At 35.4% G+C, this 18,267-nt stretch overlaps 1 protein-coding gene across 1 annotated transcript in view; it reads right to left on the bottom strand.

Moving 5' to 3' along the window:
- Window positions 1-749: 749 nt before the first annotated feature.
- Window positions 750-18,267, bottom strand: part of PIK3C3 (phosphatidylinositol 3-kinase catalytic subunit type 3) — a 144,680-nt gene continuing 127,162 nt past the window's right edge. Inside the window, exons 24-25 of the mRNA XM_006144396.3 lie at window positions 10,173-10,298; window positions 750-1,256 (exon numbers count right to left, since the gene is read on the bottom strand). Coding sequence (XP_006144458.1) covers window positions 1,242-1,256; window positions 10,173-10,298 — 141 coding nt within the window. The 3' untranslated portion in view covers window positions 750-1,241. The remainder of the gene's footprint in view (window positions 1,257-10,172; window positions 10,299-18,267) is intronic.

Genomic DNA, 18,267 nt, shown 5'->3' with positions numbered 1-18,267 from the left:
AGCAGTAAATCTTCCATAAAGAGGCAAGCTGATTGACAGGAATTTGGTGACAAATAAACGTACATTTAATGGCATTTCTTTAAAAGTCTGTTGTAATTTAAACTTTCATCTTGTTTGTCATTTGATATTTAATATTTAGTCAGTCCCAAAGATGAGGCATTCTTTTTCTTCTAAGACAAAATCACATGACTATAAAACATAGTACCCTGCAAAGATTATTTTTGGTGCTTATCTCATTTGTGGAATGTTCCTCTACTCCAAAATTTCATGAGACCAGAAAACCCAGATTGGTTAGTGGGACTTTTAGTATTATAAGACTAAAAATTATTCTGTTTACACCAGAAAGGATATATTATATTACATTAACAGGCCTAAGTGAAATATTTTATAAAGCTACTGAAAACGAAGTTTGCATCAAAAAATAGTTTATTGCCGCAAGACAACTTACATTGTCTTACATGAACATGTAAAAATATCTTATGTTCAATATTAAAAACTGTGGCCACACTACCTCTTAGCCAGTTATCGAGACAGTTAAAATTTCAGGTTCTACTTTATATACTTACAACCTAGGAAAAATATAAGTGGACAGCAGACATTTGTGAAAAAATGGCAAGGTGCAAGTTTATTTTGGTACAAAGAGAATTTGAAATCCATGCACAATTTTTTCATAGTATGCATTTCTCACAAACTTTTTGAAGACTTTCTAACCAATTCTTGAACTATAAAAGAATAAGCCACAAAATGTAAACCTTTAAGTAAATTTTTAATAAGACTTTAAATGTTTAAATTAGGCAAAAACATGAAAAGACAGTGGAGGGGAATAACAAAGACATAACAGGAGAAAGAAAAAAAAAGGGTTCTAAACTAAAACAATTAATTCAAATGAATATAACTTGTTCTGATGTGAAGATACTAGGGAAAAAAGTGACTTCATGAACTTCGAGAAAAATGGTTTACTATTCAACATAAAGTTCCTTCAGAACACTCACAATATGTACATAATCCTGTTATGAGTTTATCATTTATTATTAACAAAGTATACAATTAAAATAAATATATACAATATTTCAAAACAAACCAGTCAAGATCCTATTTAAGCATTGACATCCAAGGAAATGGAATCTAGGCACCATGGAGCATTTAGGAAATTTCTTGAAGATTACATTTTCTCTTCTCTGATTCCAACTCTGAAGTCGTTAAAGGTTGCTTCTACACAGCTTGATGGGCCAAATCCAGTTTCATTTTCTCCAGTACTATAAAAATTAAAGAAAAATACAAAATACTTTACTCCACTCTTCACAAATAAATATAGAGGTTTTAGAAAGTTTCCATTAAAATGAAAAGTGAATGAATTACCTTACTAAATGCCAACAAGAAGACTGCAATTAACCACTGTATGTGGGATTCCTGAGGCTTGATTTAAAAATCAGTTTATATGAGAACATATTTGGGGGAGGGATGTAAACCTCAAGATAATTTATTTATCACATGGCAAGTAAGAAAACAAAAACCTCATCCAGCACTAGGAAGACAAAGCTTCCAGTGAATTCTGCAGTGATCAGGAATGGTGGGAGTAGCTTAGTTCCTGGTGCCATATTTTCAGACTTTGGCAACATCTAGCTTATCCCAGAGTGCAACCACTTTCCTGAAGTGCTCTGAAACTCAAATCAAAGACAGTAGTCCTGAAGAAAATAAGAAGTCCAGTAAAGAGCTGTTTTGAAGCTAACACAGTAACAGTGCTCAATATAAAGAATATCGCATAGAAATTAAAAAACCAACAAAACTTGAGGATATTTTAGTCTGAGTTAATATGTATAGTCATCCACACCTCATGTGCACTTTTGTTCCATAAAATACATGCTACCATTATCTTGGAGGAATTAAAAATGCTATTCACAAAACTTTCTTTCTATGAATGACATCTCATTATTTTCAGAGAAAAAAGTGAAGAGAAAACATCTTACTGAAGGCATGGTGGTAGCCCCAGCCACTCATAAGGCTAGGGCAGAAGGATCACCAGTTTGAGGGCAGCCTGAGAAGCACAGTAAGAATCTGTCTGAAACAACAACCAACCTTCCTGCCAAGTATGTCTCTGCATGTGTGCATGTATACATGTGTACATATAAAAATGAAAATGTGAAGATCAACACTGATTTTAACCTTATACAATTGACCTTTTTTTATTTTAATGTAGGAGTGACCAGTGTCTTGACCACCATGCCACCTGCTGGTCCCAACCTGATACAATTTAAAATGACAGCTGTAAGAAATAATACTGCAAGATTTATTTTTAATGCTAACAAAAATATCATTTTCAATTTAAGAAGCTATTTAAATATTTTCTAAAGGCACTATCAGAGAACATAAAAATAACTTTTTTCAAAAGATGGCCCTTGGCACTCACATAAAACCACATACATTTATTTGCCTATGCCTACCATATGCCAGGAATTGGTTTAAGTTTGGTGAGTAATCCCAAAGCTGTTTAAGACAAAATATGTTAAGGACCAAATAAGTGTAATTAGTAATCTTACACACACACACACACACACACACACACACAGAGGTTGGGTAAATGGATGGGAACTCACTCTAGGCAAAGAGCAAAGATGTTATGTTTGGCAGGGGGAAAGGGAGAATATGAGGAATTGCCACCAGGACGTGGATTATCAGAGCTATAAAGGATTCCTTTTGTAGGCTACTGGAAGGCAATGGAGGTAAGGAAGGCTACTGGAGGTTGAAAATGGAGGTAAGGACCAAACTGATGGAACCACACTGTCATGAAGGAAGTCTAATCCTACAAGCAATTAAAAACTGCATATGTGAGGAAAAGGCTGCTCTGAACAAATGATCTCTAATGTATTAGAGATGCATAGGGTCTCTAAGTATATTTAAGTATTTACTATATTTAAGTTTTCATAAGACTTAAAAACAAAAAATTCCTCCAATTTGTGAAACAGTGACTTTCAAGTGACTGAAGCAAAATGAAAGAGTTGACACAAACACAGATCCCTCGACTATCAAAGGTGCTGTGAAGATGCACATAAACCTAATACATATGTTGTACATATATTCTGGACACCGATAATACACTTTATCTATAGAGTAAAAGAAAAGGGAGGAGGAATGGGCTTGAATGGTCTCAGTTCCCTAAGTCTGAATACCTAGTGAGTCACTTTGACACTGGCTTCTCAAAGGTGAGAGAATAGGGGCCAGCAGGTGGTATAGTAGTTAAGGGTGCTGGACTCCCACCTGGCTGACAGTGGTGGAGTCCTGAACCTGATGACTTGCTTTCTTACTTTCTGTCTCTCCCTCTCTGGTCAAATTAAAATAAATAAAGTTAAATAAAATAATTCTTCTTCAAAAAAAAAAAAGATGAGAGAATATAATATAGCAGAATCGTCCTATACTAGATTTAGGTGCTAAAATCAGCACATAAAGGCAAAATAGGAATACAATTAAACAAAATAATCCAACAAATGTACTTTAGAAGATAAGGCATTAGAGATAGGCACCTCTCAAAAACTCTGACACAGGAAGCTTTCTCCTAAACACTGATGTGCAGAGGGAAAAAAAGTTTATTTGGTTAAACAGCTCACGGGTGAAATAACATACTCTTAGAGGCTCAGACATAATAAAATTGAGAATCTTCAATTCTGGAATCACCTTGGGACGTACACTGATATCTGAAACACTTCTGAGGAAGCCACTCTCGTGTTTATTAGAGGACATACACTCTTCAGATGAACTTCAGGAAAAATAACCACACCATTGATTTTCCTTATTTCATTGCTCTTGTTTTATTCTATATTGTTCTACTACAAGGACATATGGTTGAATCCCCTGAAGTCAAAGGCACATGACCTTTAACTTAACAATAATAACCATCCCTTAGTATCATTCTGGGATTGGTTCCAAGATACTCTTTGAATAATAATAAAAGTCCAGATGTTCAAGTCCCTTACATAAAATGCTACAATCTTTGTACATCCTCCATTTACTTTAGATCATCTCTAGATTACTGGGACCAGCAGATGGCATAATGGTTACGTCACTGGACTCCAACGTAGCCAACAGTGGTTCAAGTCCTGGATTCAGTGGCTTAAAACTCACACTGGGCATGTGGGTATGTGTGTGTACCCAAAATCGCAAGAGGAGAATGAAGGGGAAGGGATTGTTGCATGGCCATTCTCTCTGGGGGGTGATTTCTACATTTTGTCTATCTCTGTGGTAAACGCATGTGCTTCTATAGCAAAAATCTCTCTCTAAAAAGAGAAAACATCTCTAGATTACCTATCATACTATCATATCTAATTCAATGTAAATGTCAAGTAAATAGCTATTGTATTGTACTTTTAAAATGTATATTCTTTATTTCTTTTTTTTCTTAGAGAGGTTTTGCTATAGAGCGTATGCGCTCGCCCAAAAGACAGAGACAGACAGAGAGACAGAAAGCGAGAAATCACACCCACACCCAAAGGGGAAATAGCCATGCCACAATCCCTTCTCCTCCATTCTCCTCTTGGGATCTTGGGCACGCATGCACACATGCCCCGCATGAATTTAAGTCACCGTGCCCAGGACTCGAACAGCAGACGACTACGCGGGAGTCCAACGACATAGCCATTAAGCTAACTGCTGTTCTCAAAATGTATATTATTTCTCACTGTATCTTCTTGAACAATTTTACCTGCAGTTGGTTGAATCCATGGATCCAGAAATGGAGGGGCCACAGTATGCAACTACAGCTTCATGTGTCCCTCTACCTGGACCTATGCCTTTTCTCCTTAAGCATCACAGGTACTAAGGCTTTTTGCTAAGTGGACAGCCATGATATGTTTCCAGTATCTTGAGCTGGAAGTTAGGTAAACTTTCAAAACTTAATCTGTTCTAATTTAAGTGTTTAGTCTACAAAACGGTATCTCTAGCTCTCATTTGTCAAGGTTCAATGAATTCGGTTTAATGTGTACTAAAAGTAATGAATATCACACCCCATTCTCTAGACATTTATTAGTACTGAAAACAAAGGCAGACAAGAAAAAATAAAGCAGAGAGGAAATGAATGGACTTCAGTATGAAAGCCTACCATGGAAAGGCCAATTTTATAGCTGGGAATGACCCAAACTATAAGATCCCTCCCTTTCCTCTGTAGTTAAGACCAGAAAGCCCTTTAAATATCATTTCAGCAGAGAAAAGAGTTCTGATGATACAATTTCTAAGACAATGGCCCAAATAAAAGTGTTTTTCAGTGGAAAATTTATACCACTAATAGTTGGATGTTGCTAGGCAACAAATATTGCAGTGTTTAATCTCTACCCTTCCTTAGGAATTTCATGATGGAGAAAAACAGGCCTTTAAAGCGTTTTAACATAATAGTTGAATCTAGCAATTTTTACTCTTCTTTTAGAACATAATTTCTTTATATTGAAATAATTTGTTAACATCTATCAGCCTACCAAGGTTTTTTAAAAAACAGTTTTATAAGCTATAATGATTAATGCGAACACACAAAAACTAACCTAATCCAATTAGCAATATTGTATCATTCTAATAAATGCTATGAGTATCAAAAGACAGATGCTGTTCATCAGAGTCTGAATGTGGATGTGATTTAGGAGTATCAACATTTAAACACTCTACTGTATGGAGAATTGTGTGTTTCAAAGAGAAAATAAAAATCTCCTGAGATTGGTTAATAAAGAGCTATGCATCTATAATTTTGTAATTTGAAAAGATTTACATAATGCAACAATCTCATTCAATATTACTCCCGCATTTCAGTGCCTAGGCAAGTTGTGACTTTCCTGACAACCTAATATTTAAAAAACCTAAAAAATAAGATGTGTATTTTCCAGTTTATCTTAGAATAAAGAAGATAGGATTCTGACATAGAAGATCTAAATTTGGTAAGCTAGAAAATAACTTTTTATACAACATCTTATACTTCTCTTCTATAAAATGTAGATAACAACAAAGCAAACTTACGATTCCAGTAAGGATCATCTGATATTAAAAAGTGGGAAGAATTATATGAAGTACAAAGTTCAAGTAAGTAGCAGCTTCACTACTGTTCACTACTATTGTCCCAAGCACTTGTCTCCTATTACAAAATGGAGAGCTAAAATAAAACCTAAAAGAGTTAATCAACATCGATTTTCATGCTGCATTAAACCTCTGCTTTTAACCATCTAGGATAATGATGATGATCCTTAACTCTTGTTTTCAAGTTGGTATAACCTTGATTTTTAAGTTTTTTTTTTTTAATTAAATATTTTTCAGGCTTTTGCCATAGGGCGTGTACACTCACTGGAGAGAGAAAGAGATAGAGGAAAAGTGAGAATAGCCCAGGGGGAATAACCACACTGCAATCCCTTCTCCTCTCCAGAATCTGGGCACACATGCACACATGCCTGGCGTTACTGTCAAGCTACCAGGTCTGGTGCTCAAACCACAGTTGCCCATATAGATATCCAGCGCCTTAGCCACTATACCACCTGCTGGTCCCATAACCTTGCTTTTTTAAAAAATTTCTCCCACTATCAAGAACCTTCCCTAGTTTTTCCAAAGAGTTTGTAACAATCAAGATCAAAGTAATGTTATTAAACTATCGAAGATTCCTATATCTTATCTACTATTTTATTAAAGAATTGAAAAACAGGAACTTCAATTCTTTCCAAGAATTATAATCATCTGTTAGTTAATACTTATAAAATGGTATCTCTAATATTTAAGAGTACTCTCATCTCTTGGAAAGAATTACTAATTCCTTTTGTCATCCATATTCATATTTCCTCTATGAATAGAAGGAAAGGTACATGCCAATAATGCAAAAGGAATTCTCAACAACTTCCACAATTCAACCTCCTCTCGGTCAGCAGCAGATTTTATTTACTAACCTTTATGGTGGTCAATTTTTGTTCTTTATAAGGAAAGCAATTAACCTTTGTGTACTTCTGACATTAAGTTAAATTGATGTAAGAAACGGATGCCAGTTTTAAACCTCATAATTAATTGCCTTAAAGATGTGGAAATTGAGGACCAGAGATGTTGGTTAACCAAGGTCTCTCTACTACTACCTCTCTTAAGTAATAGTATGTATGCTCCCTTTCTCAACAGGCTTTCTCTGCATATTTTCATCTCCTCCATCCAGAGAATTAAATACAGCCCTCTATTCTTAGTTCCAACCTAGCAAAATCAACATTTATGCTAATTGATCACAGAATTTAAAACTAGACTACTAAAAAAAAGCATGTCACTATTTCATTTAATAAAACTTGAAAGCTCAAACTTTAAGCTGGAGTATATGAGGGTACTTTAAAAAGTTCATGAAAAATGAAATAAAATACAAATTAATTTCAGTGCAAAAGATTTTGAAATGTATTTTTTCCATAATATTCATTTTCCGTAAAATTTTTGAAGACTCCTCATATTAAGTGAGTGGCACTTAAATCTTTAAAGATGCCACATTTAATTTCTCTCCTCTCTGCAAATGCAACCCTCCACTCTCCTCAACAGGCAGGATCTGCTTCTTGTCCCTGTGAATCTGGTCTGTCCTAAACTTTGTGAAGGGGCTTGCTTCTTCTGCTCTCATACTCTCTTGGGAGAATGTCAGCCACCACAGTACAGAGCACCAGCTCAGGCTAGAGTACTAATGGTGAGAGAAGTGCAGAGACACAGTCTATGTGGAAGAGTACCAAGTGGCCAGATGTGCTAGTGAGGCCTGGTTGGGACTTCTGGTCAAACCCACTATCGGTGACTAAGGTTGAATGAATACAATCGGCTACAGTTTAGCTGGGCTCTTGGTGAATTCCTGGTTGACTAAAATACCATAAAACAATAAATAGCTATTGTTTTTTAAGGTAGTTAAGCTAAAGTTGGTTATATAGCTATAGATAACTGAAATGAGGTGTTAGGCAACAGCGCTAATTTCAAGTGTCTTTTAGCTCTACTGCAGATTGTAACTGCCTAGGAAAATGCAGGAGAAAAATAAGAATCTGCAGGGTGGAATAACCCATGAAGGTGAATTTGTATAGTTGTAAATAAGATGGAACAGGATGAAATATACATGACCAATTATGATGGGTAAATCCCCCTGCTACAAAAATGGAAAGATACTGAATTTACAAGTTTCTGACCTCAAATATGCTTTAACTAGTTGAGCTTAAAAAAGAAAAGGAAAATTAAGGTATACATACAGAGAAGTAGAAAATAACAGGATTGTGTGGGCTGCAGACAGAGAATTTTATCTATACGTGATACAGTGTAACGCTGAGCAAGGTACTAAGAATTAAGAGACCTGGTTTCCAAAGTACTGGATGTGGGAGGTGAAAGATTTAAGTTCAGGCCTGGATTTTGCCCCTTGATGATCACATGATCATCATTACTCTCCGGGGTTTGTTCCCTATAACTCTAATACACTCTGCCATGCTACACAAAGACTCAGATCTACCAATGACTAACTGGTTGACTTTAACAATCATTTATCTACTATTATCTATTCTTAATAAATGATTAGTTAGGATTAATGACCCATGAAGCAGATCTTGGGGCAGCACTTGTAATAAAAATATGATTCAGATCACTGCTTAGAGAAGATAAACTTTTTCTCATTAAGTTAAAGAGAATATAACAATTGAGTTTGTTCTTTTTGTTCATTAGCTATTTTTCAAGTGTATACGACATATGTACATATGTACCAAGTGGCATAAAAGTTAAGGCAGCTGGATTCCACATGGCTGACAGCATGGTTTAAGTCCCGGACTTAGTGGCTTGAGAAACATGCTTCTTGTATGTATGTGTGTGTTTAAGAACCCTAGAGGAGAATGGAAGAGAAGGGACTGTGGCATGACCATCCCTCCTGGGGATGATTTTTTTCACTTTCCCTCTGTCTCTCGCTGGCAAATCCATGAGCCTTATGTCTAAACTAAAACAAACAAAAAAAGATACGGGACTGCTGGGTGACTAATAGACAAATCCTAGCCATCAAAAAGTCTGTATTTTATGAGTTATAAGGCAATCCAAATACTTACAATAGAAATCAAAATGTATATAACTGCAACTCATAATAAAGGTATAAAGTTTATTGCTATGGAAATAAGAGATGAACTGGAGTGGCATTAAAAATAGCTGTTGGAAGATTTGGGAATGTAGAAGCTTACAGAGATGCATTATTAAGATAGATACTCTGGGGGACCAGGAGTTAGCATAATGGCTATGTCGCTGGACTCCCATGTAGTCGACCGCGGTTTGCGTCCGGGACCGGGTGGCTTAAAACTCACGCCGAGCGTGTGTGCGTGTGTGCCCAAGATCCCGAGAGGAGAATGGAGGAGAAGGGATTGTGGCGTGGCCATCCCCCCTGGGGGGTGATTTCTCGCTTTCTGTCTCCCTGTCTCTCTCTGTCTGGCAAGCGCACACGCCCTATAGTGAAAATCTCTCAAAAAAAAAAAAAAAAAAAAAGAAAAATATTCTGGCCTAAAGAGATGGCAGTAACAAAGTGGTCATTGAGATGAAAGAGAAAAAAAAAAATTCAGAGTACCAAAGAAAAGTTTAAGGAGTAGCTTCAAGATCTTCCAGAACACAATATTCTGGAAGGTTTTATGGTAACTAAAATTGGACTTTACTGTGAGGCAATGAGGAAACACTGTTGCTATGGTTTGTAATTCTTCTCAGAATTCCAGTGTTGAGAATTAGTTGTGATAGGATTAGAAGGGTGGAAGAATTATGCTATGGTGCTAAAAACCGGGGCTTTGAGGATGAGATGAGGAGTAAAGTTATTAGAGTGGAGCCCCCATGTTGGCAACCTGGTAGACTGTAAGGACAGGGAATGAGAGAGAGACTGCTAGATACAGCATCACTGTGCTTCCTGGCCCTGTGAAGTGATATCTTGAGACTGCAAAATCCCCAGCAAAACCGGCACTGGACCTTCAAACCATGAGCTAAAATAAACCTCTATTTTAGTAAATTACCCAGTTTCAGGTATTTTGTTATTAGTACTGGAACGAACTAAAACAGCTATACACATTTAAATTGTACAAAGAGCAAGGAAAAACATTATCTTGTGAAAATACATCTGATAGAAAAGTTGAGAAAGATAAAATAAGAATGTTCAGAAAAAGGCTTTGAGGCAGTAGATGGAAGTGAGTTAAATGCATTGCCTTCTGAGAACTTACCTGGGCAAACTTGTGGATCTGTTCTACCACTGCGGCAAACAGTGCATGGACACTTTCATCAATCAGACTCTGCATGTAATGTACCGCCTCTTCATCGGACAGGTCTAGACGAAATTTATCCTGAACCTACAAGATAAAGAGCCCGTTAGTCTTTTGCATGGAAGGCATTGTTTTCTAGCTGTGTGTCATGATCCTCCTGCCTCGATCTTCCAAGGAGCTGGGACCAGAGATGTGTGCCAATACATTAAGCTCTTTTACACTGGGTCTCACTGTCCATACTGGCCGAGAACCTGTGAGCCTCCTGCCTCAGCCCCTCAAACAACTGGGACTACATTCATATGCCTATTTAGTCTCTTAGTTTTGTTAATACAGAAAAGCAGATATATTTCAGAGAGAGAGAATCAAACTAATATAGATATTATTACAATATATCATAAACTACTGGGTAGACAGGAAAGTCATGATGCATTATTGCATGGAAAAACATAGAAAAATATTACATAACTTTCTGTACCAAAGAAATAATGGTTCTGTGTGTCATTCTTTTAAGTGTAAAAGTTTACTGTTTTTGCTATATACTCTTTATATTACCATATTCCTGATGGTCATGAACATTTTTTAAGGAAAATAATGAACAAAGTAAAAAGAAAATTTATTCCATTAAGGTCCCAAATTTTAAAAAAAAAGGTTCCTTTAACTCAATTTAGATTAGCATACATGACTTGAGTTGTAACATAATGACAACCCTGTTCTCTTTATCCCTGTTATTTACTGTGATGCAGATGTAGCAAGGTGAGACTGTATTAATATTCTCACTGATCCTCAGTGCCTACACTAGAACAGCAACTATTCTAACCCCTGGAAAAATAAGCTAAAGTACATCTTCAGAGATGCCACCTATTCTGAAGTAGTCTCCCATTCAAGAGATCTATAAGCTAAAGATAAGGAAATTTTCCTTTGGTTAATATTTAAATATTGCTCCTTTTTGACAGCATTAAGTACTAAAAAATGTGTGTGTGTGTGTGTGTGCGTACAAGTGTTGCACTAAAAAATAAAATCGACAGGCTAGTCCCTGGTGCAGTAGTTAAGCACAATGCATTGGGAGCTGTATCCCACATGGTCAATCACCACCATTCAAATCCTGGCTCCAGTGGCTTTAAAAACATGCCAGGCATGTGTGCATATATGCCCCAAATTCTGATGGGATGGAGAAATGGAGGAAAAAGGTACTGTGGCATATTACTAAATAACTACTTTGTGTAAAACATTGTGCAAAGCACTATACATGCAACATTTCAATAGATCCTACTTGGCTCTGAGGGGGATAATCTCTCCATCTGTAAGATACAGAAACTGAGGCACAGAGAACTCAAAAGGTCAATCCAGGAATCCTTAACCAATGATAAGGGTATAAGCTTGCAGACAGTCTCATGCCACTAAATGTAATAACATTCTACTCTTCTCTCCTCTTATAAATGACCTACATATACTTTTGAAAGAAAGCCTAGGAGAAAACAGCATTTCCAAGTGAATAAAACATGATCCACATTTACTATTTCCTTTTAAGTATAGGTTTTACCCACTAGGAAGCTAGGGAGAAGAAAGGGCAGGCAGTACAACAACCTACAGCCTCAGTTCTGTGCTCATGTGTTTTCACTGCATTAGACGTGCACCAGGTCATCTGACAGTTCTGAAGCCTCAAGATATGGGAGGTGAAAGAGAGGTAGATGTAAAAAGTGAAAACCAATTTGGTGGGAGACATCTAGGGGTATATGTTCAGTGAGAACTAGTCTTTTGATTTCTGGATTTCAGATAATGACAGCCATGTTCCTTGGGTTTAACCCTGTTTTCCTTGACTTCTACTTGGAGAAAGCATGTGACAATTATGGAATTATTGTTTAGGACAAAAATAACTACTGAGAAGGAAGATCAAAATAAAATCTTAGTCTAATTTATGAAAGCTTGGATAAGCATCTGAATTACAAAGATGTGTATTTGGCATGGAAAAATGTTATTTACCAAATAGGAAAACATTCACTTTTATAACACATTTTTAAACAAAGTTTGTTTCATAACACTCCTTTTTCTAAACAAATGCTATTTATATGTCAACTGTACATAGATATTACTTGGTATCATATTCACTGACTTATATTAGGCTACCTGCTATTGCCCCATGGGGTCTTAATGTTCTAGGCATTTTTGACAAGCGACAATCTCTGTTTTTCAAATTAAATCATTTCTATTTATCTTTAATTTTACTGAATTCTTCTAATATCACATCTAATCTTCTGTTAAGCCTACCCAATATTTCATTATAGCTATTGTATTTTCAGTTCCAGAATTTTCGGTTTTTTTCCTAGTTTTTATTTATTTGTTGAGAGCTCCATCTGTTCTGTCATTATGCATTTATTTGTCCTTAAGCCTTAGAATATATTTATAATAGTGGTTTTTAAAGTCCTTTTCTGGTGGTTGTGACATCTGGGTCATCTCGGGTATGTTTCTAGTGGCTACTTTTCTTCTCACTGACTTTCTATCACATTTTCCCCCATACACCTAGTGTTGTTTTACTAGACAATAGACATTCTGAATGGTATGTTATAGAAGCTCTTAATTCTGTTGCATTCCACAAGATTCATGCTAGCAGGCAGTTACTTGGCTGAATACAAATCCAAAATATTTGCTCTCTTGTGACAGACAATAGTCGAAAACCCTCAATTCCTTAAGTTTCCATGTGCTGCTTCCTCTTCTGCTGGACTGTAAGCTCTGCACAGTTTCACATTAAGTGAGGATTTAGGAAAATCTGATACACAAGTTGGGAGAGGGGAGGGCTCATTTACCCTTTGTGGAACTTCTTCCCTAATTTCCCTAACTACTGCACCAGGCTCCAAACTATCCTTTTACATTGGATCAGTATACCTACACTCAGACCATTCAGAAGGTAGCTTTAAGCAAAAAGTTGTAAACCTCTTCCTCGGCTGTTTATCTTTTAAGACAGGCACCTTTTGCGTTTATGCCTGGTTTTAGTTACTCCCCAGAACCTCCAAAGAGCATTCCTTATTTTTATCCTATTTTAAAACTGTTAGCTAAGTCAGTCTATTTTTGAAGTGCTTAGTATGTTGGAGATACATCAGAAGATTGAGGGAAACAACTCAACGCTCATAGTGTATGTCCATCTTGTAAATTTAATTACCACTCTCGGTCCTACCAATCTACTTGCAATCTTGTACCATACTGGAATCATTTCAGCCATCAACCATTCACAAAATAGCTTCTCTGAATATCACTTGGCTGATAATAAACTTCCAGCAGTAGGTAACTAACTACATTTTAAGGAATCTATTTTCCATTACCATTACCACCTGCTTGAATGACCCAAAAGAACGGATGAGTCAAAATACATATTCCTTAATTTTACTTTTGTTCTTCAGAGTTATTCAGATACATTTATATCCTTCTTTCTGTTGGTCTTTTTGAATCTTCCTTACTTCGATTAAATGTCTCCACCTGCCACAGTTCCAAACTTTTAAATATCCTGGTAACACTTTCATTAGATATTCCTTTCATCTTTCATTCAGCATTTACATGTCCTGATTCTGTGGTGTGTCTGTCTTCATCTTAAAGTATATTAAAAAAATAGCAGTATATAAATGACACAGAGTACGGCGGAATTATCTCTCTCTTCATTAGGCCATTATACAACAAGTGATAGATTATAAATTTTTATAAGTTTTTATATTAGCCATCAGCTGGATAGTTCACATTAAGTTTGAGGTCAACTGGAAGTTGGATAGCAACCAATTAAACTATCGCTTGCTGTATGTATTCATGATGAAAGATACCTAGTATCTGGTATTAAAAAAAAAAAAATGGAAGGTGTTTAATATAGTAGACCCTAGCTTTAGACTGCTGAAACTAAATGGAGCAAAATAATATATAGCTTCAATTTTCCTGTTCTTGCCAGTCTATCTTATTTTTACAGATGGGGTAATCTCCTAGAGATCAACTTTTTTTCTTTTCTGTTTTATCATTCCTAGATTCATCAGTGGCAAAAACTGTGATTATCACTCTTGTCCTTTTAAAATCCTCATTTATTAACTGAAAGTAAAATCCACTTCAAACACATTGAAACTTGACATGCAATCAGAAATAACTCTTTATATTTAAAGACATCTTCATAAAGCTATCAGAAACTACTCAAAGTTTACTTTGATTTTTTAAAAAATTCTTCCTTACTGACTGCCTTAGCTACAGAGAAAATCTAGTTCAAGAATTTCAAAGTTAACATTATCACTTCGTGGTCAGATGTCTTATCTGTAAAACATAAAATTGTGGTAATATTAAAAAAATACCCTAAAAAGAATTATATAAAGGATTATAATACATTATTTCATTTTAAATAGCCAGAATCTTCTAAAGACTATTTCAATGAGTATCATCTTTGCCAATGATAACCCAGGACTGAACTTTTAAGTACATGATTGTATCATTTTTGCACTGGACTACAGGAAAGGATCATTTTGAAAAGTTTGTATTGTATCCTGCCTATCATAATTGATAATTTAATTTACTTACCAAAATGAAGTCTAACTTTCCTAGTCCAACATTGAAGGGCAGTGTAACCTCTCAAACCATGCTAGGAATATAATTACTCATTCTCTTCAATTATCAGCCCTATTGTCAATTAATTTACCTACCTACCCTTTTTTTCCATCAATAACCAAATGATAATGTAACAGCTAATGAGATAAATAACTATTTTAAACAAAACTGGATAAATATTTCTAAGATGCTACAGGAAAATCTGCATGCTCTAAAAACAGACTGAAATGATTCTAGAGAAGGTGTAATTAATGATTAACACACTTAGTAATCAAGAAGACCTTATTAATAAATAACAAGTCTCTGAGTATTTGAATCTCATTTTAGAAGCCATTCTTATAACTAATATCTTTTTATTTCAAATAACTTGTTTTTCATTGTTGCCTGACACTTGATGTATAAAAGACTTACTAAAAATAGTCCTTGAAGCATAACTTTTGAAGAAAACAATGGGCATTTCAAACCAGAGTCATCCAGTAAGATCAATGGATAGCTATGTCTACCTTAGGCAATGCATGCAGTGTTCCTCAAGGTCACTGAGTTCTTCGTAGTTCATGAACTACCAGTTGCTGATAGCCAACTGAAGGATCATATGTGGTACAAAGGGCAGAATTAAATCACCTTACTTCTCTGCTTTCAAAATAGAAATTTGTCATACCACTTCTCCTTCCACCTCACTTTGTAAATCTCAATTAGGTTACATTTAAAAAACTGGAAACTCACTATCAAATTGTTTTTTTTAAAATATAGAAACATGACTATCAAATGGAAATAAGTGAGATATATTCTCTGATATTTAAAGACTAATTTAAAACTATATTCTTCTAATCTATCCCTGAGTGTTTAACATGGTGATTTAGAAGACAACAATCCTTAAGAGACAAGAGCCCTGGCGATTGCAGTGCTCTTCTGACAAATGTTGGGTGAATGTTACTTATTTTTAGATTTCGCACTGTTAGCAATAGAAATACTTCCATGTGCCAAGAAGTTCTTCTATGATCTCTAGTGAGGAATTATCTAAATATGCAGACGATGTGTACCTATTTTTCTACTCCATGGTCAGATCAAACTCTGGGAGAAGTTAAAGGAGTTAACAGCTATGTAAAGATTTTTCTCTTTCATTTGCTTTGCACATCAATGGGTCTGTCATGAACCAAATGAGGTCTTTTATTTCTAACTAGTAATTTATTAACTGTGAATCTGAGTAAGTTAAAACCCACAGATTAATCTAAAACTCATGAACCACACTGAAATTATGCAATTTTTAAGGCATAAGTTCAATAAATGAGCACAGGTATATTTCCAGGTATATTCATTTTGCACTAAGTACTAACTTCCTTCATTAATAAAAACACTTCAACACACTCTTCTTGTATACACATTCTTAGGGGTGTAGGGCTACTCCTCAAACAACACCCTGCAAAACATTTATAGACTAAACTATAATATACTGTCTTCTACAAGAAGCACAGTGATTTCATTTACACCTAGTCTTAACCTTTGGTTTTTGGAAGTTCGAAATACACCATTTTAAAAACTAATTTAACATTCATTAACACAGAAAGGTCTCCATTTAAAAAAAAAAAAACTTAAGTGTTTAGCATCCTGAAATAATAATCACGTTCACTACAATAAGAAAAGCAGATGTTCCCCATTAACATCTTATTCAAAATATTAGAATTTGCAGAAAGGCTTTTCCTTGTACTCATTTCCTAATAATTTAATCATAAAGTGAATTATAACAAAGGAACAAAATCGATTGTTGTGAAAGTAAAAGTTTTAATCTAAATATTATTTTCTTGCTGAGTTCATCTGATTACAAGAGAATAAAAGGAAATCCCTTAGTTTAATAAAAACCAGAATTAAAAGTAATTAAAAAAATAAAAATTGAATCCCCATCCAACTACTGCTAAAACAGAATTGTTGCTGAAATAAATTATCTGTAATAAGACCCATGGCTAATATTAAAGAAAAACACTGTATTGCCAAATTCAATGAGAGTCGATTGTATATTTATTAATCCTATAGGCATCAAAGGTAATTTAATTTTACAGCTCATTTGAAATAGATGTTCAGTTTGTAGCTTCTGGTAATATATATAATTCCTTTGTTATAAAGTTTACTAAAAAATCAATTTAGAGAAGGAACACAACCATTTAATTCTTCACCACAAAAGAGTATTATCTTGTTAAATTACTTTGAACAAACTTGTAACTGTGGTTTAAAATATTTCTTTTTAATTACAGAATTAAAAGAAAGCATAAATGAGAAAAACACTGTCAAATGATCATCTTTATCCATTAAGCTAGTTCTATCTTCTCTTTTTTTTTCCTGAATAGAATCAGCTTTACCAAAAAGCTAAAATGTAAAACTCCTCAAAAATAGGCAACTGTCTTTTTAAATATATTATCTTTAGTAGCAAAGTTGATGATTTCTAGAAAATATAAGTTTTTTTAATCTAAAATATTTTAAGCTTCCTCTATCTAGGAGTACATTCTACACAACCTGACCAAGAAGTCTTTTTTTCTTTTGTAATTTTGTTATAGGGTGCATATGCTTACCAGAGACAGAGAGAGAGAGAAAATGAGAAAGCACCCTCCCTTGGGCTGTGGGGGATAGCCACACCACAATTCCTTCTCTTCGATTCTCCTCTCCAGATTTTGGGCATGCATGTACTTCTGCCCAGTGTTTCTCAAGCTTCCATGTCTGAGACTCAGACTGCACAGCTGGCCACAATAGATTCAGCTGCTTTAACCTCTGCCACCATGGGATGGCCTGGTTCCAAGAAGTCTTATTCCTATAGCACAGATTTATAAAATACCTCTGATTTTTTCCCCCTCAGATTTTTGCCATAGGGTGCATGTGCTCAACGGAGAGGAAAGAAACAGAGAAAGTGAGAGGAAAAGTGAGAAATTACCCCCTGTGCCTCAGGGGATGACCACACAGCAATCCCTTCTCCCAATCCCTTCTCCTCTATTCTCCTCCTGGGAGTTTGGGGCATGCACATAAGCCTGGTGTGGTTTTTAAACCACTAAGGTCCTGGATGTAAATCACAGTTGGCCATGTGAGAGTCCAGTGCCTTAGCCACTACACCACCTACTGGCCTGCCCCTTAAATTTATAAAGCGAAGCTGGCACATACCTTCTCAGTGAGGCTTTTCCAGTCTCTGAGAATGAAAATCCCGCCACCACAAATTCATTTCATTCTCCTCTCTCCTCCATTAACATTGATCATTATCTAATAAGATATATATTTTACTTATTTTTACATTGTTTCTTGACTACTTCCCTTACTAGGAAGATAAGTTCCATAAGGGCAGGCAATTTTGTTTTGTTTATTTCTATAATGCAAACACTGAGAAGTATGTGACATATACTAAACAGCTCAAAAAATAATGCTGACTGAATGAATGAGGTATAAAAACTTTATGAGAAAGATACATTCAAACATAGAAGAATAACTGCACTCAAGAGAGGAATGTGGGTGACTGCAA

The sequence above is a fragment of the Tupaia chinensis genome, unplaced genomic scaffold (genome assembly GCF_000334495.1).
Source record: "Tupaia chinensis unplaced genomic scaffold, TupChi_1.0 Scaffold000119_1, whole genome shotgun sequence".
Taxonomy (NCBI): Eukaryota; Metazoa; Chordata; class Mammalia; order Scandentia; family Tupaiidae; genus Tupaia; species Tupaia belangeri.
This window is presented reverse-complemented; position numbering and strand designations above follow the sequence as displayed.